At 41.2% G+C, this 7,070-nt stretch overlaps 1 protein-coding gene across 1 annotated transcript in view; it reads right to left on the bottom strand.

The window, feature by feature from the left end:
* Positions 1 to 1,642: 1,642 nt before the first annotated feature.
* Positions 1,643 to 7,070, bottom strand: part of GPAM (glycerol-3-phosphate acyltransferase, mitochondrial) — a 242,489-nt gene continuing 237,061 nt past the window's right edge. Inside the window, exon 21 of the mRNA XM_069239392.1 lies at positions 1,643 to 6,528. Within this exon, the coding sequence (XP_069095493.1) occupies positions 6,412 to 6,528 (117 nt within the window). The 3' untranslated portion in view covers positions 1,643 to 6,411. The remainder of the gene's footprint in view (positions 6,529 to 7,070) is intronic.

The following is a 7,070-nucleotide window of genomic DNA, read 5'->3' as shown; positions in this document are numbered from 1 at the left end:
GAGTGCAAGACAAATGAACGCTAAACTGATTACTAAGGACACAAAACAAATCTTCTGTATTATGTACTGCTTATTCACCACCCTCAATGACCTTGGTGCTATTTCTTTTAGATTGTGCCCGATTTTGAGGAAGGAATAGAGCAACAGTGACTGTTATGACATAATAGGATGTTGAAATGTGAATCTGGGGTTAGAACAGCGAATTGCAGAGAAAGGTAACGCAAATGATTAAACCACACAAAGACTATGAAATCACACTCAAAAATGTGTTTATTAAAGGCAGCATTTTATAGTGACAGTGTATTTAGTAGGTTCTACCTGTAATCTGGTCTGAGCCATTTTCCAAGATTTGGTGCAAAAAGAGTCCCTGAAAAGGCACATGTGGCTGCTAGATGAAAGGAGGAGCAGCAATGTTTTATTGTTATACATCACACACACATAATATATTGCTGTAATACAGTGGTTCGCAAACTCTACAATCCATAATCATTGTTTAAAAATCAACTCAAAGCCACTTTTGGTGTATGAGGATAAAGTTCAGATGTACCTTTGTTCTTCGTTTTTGCATTGTGTACCGTGAAACTACACCTCTCCTCATGAGACCACAAGCCTAATGTAGTGCGTAACCATTGAAGAGGAAAATATTATTGGCCGGTCACAAAAGTAGATCAGCATAGGGAACTGCAGTCACTTCAGCTACAATTAATGGTACCCACTTCCACGACTGGAAGCATGTAAGCATTTTTCTTAAACATTTCAATTCTTTTAATGTCACGAGAAAACCTATTTCAGTTAGGTCAATACGATAACGAAAGCCTACGGATAGTCTCACTACCCGGCATCATCATAGTCTGCGTTGGTAGGAGACTGATATGCCAATTCATTCAAAGCGGGGAATGGAGGGAAGTTGCTTATGATTTGAAGCAGTCTTTCAAACTTGTGGGGGACTGAATATATCTGGGGGAGGGCACCAGGCTCTGGCCAAGAAAAGCATTTATTATGCCACTAGAGAACAGAGAAAAATATCATGCCAAAAAACAATGCTGTGTTTTTAGTGAAAGAAAACAAAGTGGCATTGAGCGACTCTATAATGGGCCCTCAGTGATATATTTTGTTAACTCATCAGCAGGTTGCTTAAGGGGTCCAAAAGCAGAAGATGGGCAAGAGAAGTTATCTTATTGGTCCACACATTTCCTAAGTTCAGGAAAGCTTCCTACCTGCGTTAATGCTTTAACCTGATGAAAAAAACTCAAAGAAACTCCGCAGTAAGAGGTCCTGGCAAAAAGCATACTCAAGAAGAACTGGAAGAACTAAATGTAAGGGCTTGCTTTAGGTGTTGACCCTCGAGATGCCAGCTCGCTGCTGGGTAGCACTGCAGTGGAGGTTATGGAGCAGGAATGACATGGGCCTTCCACATCCATGCTCTCTGTGAGACAGCCAAGATGCAAGTGGGCCTTTCTTTGCTGTGCCTTTAGAATGTGCATCAACAGAGCACGGTTTCTCTTCCGGCCGCTATACAGCTATAGTGGTGAGAACAGAGAGCAAGAAGCAGTATGCATTACCATGCGAAGGTATTCCTTTGATTGTTGAGAACTGGAGGAGATAAGGGTACCTTGTGATAGTGTATTTTTTTTTTTTTTTTAAATCATGAAACGATAAACCCCCGAGGTTTTGGGTTCCAAATTTTACTTAAAAATTAGACTTTCAGGGATCGTAGTTAAATAGTACACTTACATTAAGTTAATCCGTCGCCATACTTTCCAGTGCTGCTGAGTTCCTTTATCAGTAAACAATATTAAACAAAATATCTCCCCAAGCAGGCATTCAAAGACTAAAATCATAGAAACAAAGTGCTCCAAGACTCTCCCGTCTGACAGCTGGAGACATAAGCATATACATATACGCAAGACCACGTATTGGTGAAATAAAAACATCTTCTGATAACATTATGCCCTGGCGCTCCCACTAAAGACACTTTTGAGGGGATTCCAGTTTCCACTGACCCATCACTGTGCCTAGATATGTTTTCTCAGTCAACGAGCAGAGAGTATAGTTTGCAAACCACTGAAGTAAAAGTAACAGCACACCAGATAACATTTCAGGAGGCCCTTGCAGCTCAGGAACACAAACGACTTTGGTTCAGACTAGTATTTTGTTATTTTAAAAATACCGGTATCGCTTACAAGCATGCATATTCTGTTTCACAGTGAGTTTAGAGCTAATGTGACATTTGAATATTTCAGTTCGAGTATACTTGCTCAACGGCTTCATAAACAGAAAATGTTTATCAAGACAAACAAAAGACACAAGATTCACAGTGCCAGCTCAACAGCCACCCACAGTGGCTATGTCTGGCACCATGAGTTAGTCGACATTTTAACAGAATTACAATGCAAAATCTAATCTACAGTACTATATTTTGTTATAAATGTAAGCCTTAGTTTTCTTTCACTCTGATGGGATCCCATAGTCTTCAGCTCTTGATAATATTTCTCCATAATGCGCTTGCAGAGCCAAGCTAAAACAGGTCACATAATCCCTATAGATAAATGTACAATTTGAACCACCAACTAAAACGCCTTGACGCTTCCATTTTCTACAGCTGGAGCAAAATCGTAACAGCAAATGTCTCAGAGCAGAACTGCAAATGAATGTTGCAAAATCCACACACTTCCTGCAGGCTTTTTTTTTATTTATTTTTTTAGTAACATTGCAGCTATTTTAAGGCATAACAAAAAACACAAAAAGAGGGAAAGCAAAAATGCTGCATATACTTATTTAACATAGTCACCTGTAATTGCTGAGCATTTAGAAACCCATGCATTTGGTGTTAGGCATTACACAAATGTGGGATAGATGTGCTCTATGCAGCACTGCTTCTCTGCTCACTTTCGGCAATAACTTCTAAAGGTGATGTGGCCATGTTGCATTCTTCCGGGAACACAAGTCTAAATTAGGGGTGGGTGAAATTCATGTAATTTGCTTTAATTAACCTGCTTTTGCCTGGTTATGCAAATATTGGGCAACATTACATGAAATTACACAATATGCAAATCTGTCAATTTGCCCTATATTTTAGTGCAAAATGTATCCTTGAATCAATTTTTGGAGCAAGAACCCACTGAAACGAAAGCACAGCGAATAGACTCTTGCTTTCTGTCCGTGTGTCTGTGGTACATGTTTTACAGAGAACTGCGTAGTCACTGTATATCTTAACGGAGAAATGTGCATAATTACGCGAAGTGGCTCCATTTCGGGAATTTCATGCAACAAGCATAATGTGAAATTCCCAAAATTATGCCAGAGGAATTTAAATTTCCCCCAGACCTAGTCTAAATTAGACTTGATTGGGGGAGGGGAGGTTGGCAGAGTGTGGGATGTGGGCAAAGCATGCTGGTGAGGCAAAATCTTGCACCTGGAGCAACACATATAGTGCTGCAACTTTGATACAGCTGAAGCTGTCGCATTCATGCTTAAAATTCATTTAAAACTCATGGAAAGATCTTCAAGTTAAAACATGCTGGATTTATCCCTAAATATGCTGTCAAATATCTCAAATGTAAAACACAGACACTGCAAACATCTTACTTAAAGATGACCACAATGACATTTTATAATGTTGTGGCACTTTCCTCTGTGCTGTACACTAAACAGTCAAAACGTGATTGCTTTCCCCCCAAAACACTAGATTTTAAGCTTATGTTTAGTCTAAAGCAGTGTAGATGGTCCCATTAGGTATCAGAGAAATGGAGCAGAGATATTACTTTCCACACCACACACCAATGTGTCTCTGGTGGGGGAGAGAGTATGCATATGGGACACAGAAGGCCACTTTAGAACTTTTCGTAAACCATGCATGGTCCTGCTTATTTGGTGGTCAGGTTCCAGACCGCTTAGGTTGTGAGGCTGGGAGAGGATCGTTCAGAGCGATATGGGATGCAAAGGTATGCCAGAGGAGCACATGCAAAGAACAGACTTAATGGAGTAAAACATTTTACAGAAATGCCTCCTGCTACCGCAGGTCCCATTTTTGAGTTCACGCTTGCACACTGTGGCCTGCATGGGCTTCCAGGCATATTGGCCAATTCTCTTCAGGTCTGAAACATGAATTGCAGCGTACGGCATGGATTCAGAGATAGCTATCTACAGGCTTCTCAAGAGAAACTTTCATCCTCATTTCTTTGGAGTACCTCAACTTGAAGGTCCCCCATTTTATCACTTGGCACTGTAAAGACTGAGCATCTTCATTTAGCCTTGCCCCCAAAATACAGAACTATGCCCTGCAAGCATCACAAGCCACATTTCAAGCTCAATGGAGCCTTTAAAAATTAGATGGTGTCATTCAAGATAGTTTTCATAGACTGTGTTTTTACATTTGCATCTGCAATTTTGTTCATGGTTTTAGTGTCTTCAAAGAGGAAACTATTATGCCGATGTGCAATGAAGGAAAACTGCCCACTCAATGAACAGAGGCATGCTAGGCTAGCCCTTTGCACTGCAAGAACAGACCTCCCCGTTTATTTTCACCTTCTACTGTTCCAAGTATATTTTAATGCGCTGTGACTGTTGTGACTTTGGGCCATTTTTCTGGCTGGTACTGCATCATCAGCAAGATTTAAATATGACTAAAACATTACAGACCTTGCAGCGGCCACTTGTCATCAACCCCAATATCAGTTTGGGCAGCTTACACTTTTTGATACTGATGGGATGCACCAGACTGTTATAGTGTCAGATATTTCAACTGAGTGAGGAAACAGAAAATGTTATGCATCATGCTGGAGGCTTCCTACTTACAAGGACCCCAAGTTCCTCAGCACAACATGTTTGTTATCTAAGAGTCACACAAGGAGGGCTATTTTTGCCCCATGTATTTGCAGTAACATATGAATCCATTGTTATATTTAACGTTGATATCACTCATTGGTTTACGGAGTCAATAATTTAACTGTACTTGCAAAGAAAACATTATCTAGTCAGGCCCCGCCAGAAAGGCACTCTGTTTGCAGCCCCTTTGATTCTACAGTACTAATGCGGACCATTGCGGCCGGAAACTGCCTGTGGAGCGAGGGTCTCGTTATAAATGTGTTGAATGAGGCAGGGTAAGACGGGCAATCTACTGCTTTTATTGGTAGTGGGAATATGCATGCCATTTATCGCTTCACACCTCTAATATTCCTTTAGATTCTGCCAGCACATCACCCTACAAGCTGGCCACCCAGAGGCAGCCGGAGTGGCTATTGTGTGTGATTGGACCAGAGAGTGCCAAAGCTATACCAGCCTCCGCTCTCCAACTACCCATCATGTGCATGCTTCATTCCTCAGGAACCTGAAAGCCTAACACAGGACCTTACGCAGCAATACAAGTTCGGACATCTGACGCAGGCGGCTAGTTGGTGACTTTAGGCTTTGCTTGCCGCTTATTTTTCAAAATGGAAAATTCAGACATTCGCTTGTAAAGGGTCAAGACGTCTTGCCATTTACAACGGCTATGACTGAGTGGTCAATTAAAAGAATACATTCAACAACTCAAATGAGCGACGAGAGAAGAACTAGCACAGCTGACTGGAAGTCTACCTCTGAACCCACTCAGAGAACCCTCGCTAAAGCATCAGGCACGGTGACACCAAAGAGCGGCTGACGGCCTTCGTTCTTAGTCACCATCACTAATGACGCTGAAACCAAGGGAAGCTCATGATAAAGTCCACGTGGCACAAAACTTAAAACGTGAGCTGCTGCGGGCCTAAAAAAAAGTCGAAGCAAAAGCAACAAAAACAAAACGCTGCTTTCATCCCTCGTTTTCCCCTTACCTGCTCAAAACAGGTGTAACAGTGGTGCCTGCTAAACCGAGGTATCTTTCGTGTGTATCTCCCAATCCTAACAGGTAGCAAAACACTAACTTGACAGGTCGCATTTAACTTCAGATTCTGCCATGCTTTTTGAAACCGCTGACATTCATAATTAGACATTGTTTGTTAATAAATGACCAGCGCCACTTAAGCAGGAAGAAGTTTAGAAAGCAATGTGCGGGGAGAGATGAACTATGCCGGAATGGGACGGGAAAAACAGGTCAGTTAACACCCTAGAGATAGCTTGGACCTAATAAATGCTGCAAAATTTAGCGTCACAGTCTTTAAGTACTAAGTTAAAAACAAACTGAGTCCAGCTCGCGAGATTTGCGAGCGTCGACGCTGCGTTAGTGGTTTTCGTCCCAAGGTTAAGTCGGTGATGGGTTACTTCTGTAGATGTCCATGGGCAGCCGTAAGAACTCCACAATGGTAGCTGGTTAAAAGGCACTTGGAGTGCTTTGAGCTCAGACTGCATAAAAGGTACAATGATCCAGGCATTTGCCGGGAGCCCTTGGCCTCCTCTGAAACACTTCTCCCACTGCACTGATGGTTCCAAAGAGCTCTAGAGCACAATGAAGCGAAGAATGAACTCAAACAGTTTCTGCCTGTTGCTTTGAGGTAGGAAAGTGCTATTCAGTTCAAGCACGGAGTCTCTGTTCTGTTTGTGTTCCAGAAAAACCTATGGGAGAAAACAATATACATATTTAAATACTCTTTGGAAATGTTTCTTTTTTGCCTTCCATTTATTTACTTTCTTTGTAGTGTTCTACTCTTTTCAATTCAGACATGCTTTAATTGTTCATTGTTTTGTAATAAGTGTGATTAACCTTTTGACAACCCAATTTGACCCAAGTATAAATATGCCAACGAAAGCAGACCTAGATGAACAAACTTGGGCTAATGAGATTAAACGAGCACTGGCACATTCTTTTATTTTAAGACCTGGATAAAACGATAAAGTTTTAAGTAGAAAAACAATATTACTATTACAGTATACACTGCACATGAGAAAGAATATAATATGCGCTGATTCAGAACATATTATGTATGTAAAATAGTCCCGCTATGCACTGCTGCGAGAAGGAGTGATACAACAAAAGGTCATTAGCATGAGTTGACGGTCCCAAAGCCTACGTTACCTAAATTTAAAATAAGTGGACCAATATGTCCCGCAGACAGACTTGCTTGTAGCCCTTTCTAAAGAATTGCCAAGGAGAATAT

Source organism: Pleurodeles waltl, chromosome 6, assembly GCF_031143425.1.
Source record: "Pleurodeles waltl isolate 20211129_DDA chromosome 6, aPleWal1.hap1.20221129, whole genome shotgun sequence".
NCBI lineage: Eukaryota > Metazoa > Chordata > Amphibia > Caudata > Salamandridae > Pleurodeles > Pleurodeles waltl.
Note: the sequence above shows the minus strand (reverse complement) of the source record. Positions and strands in the feature narration are given on the sequence as shown.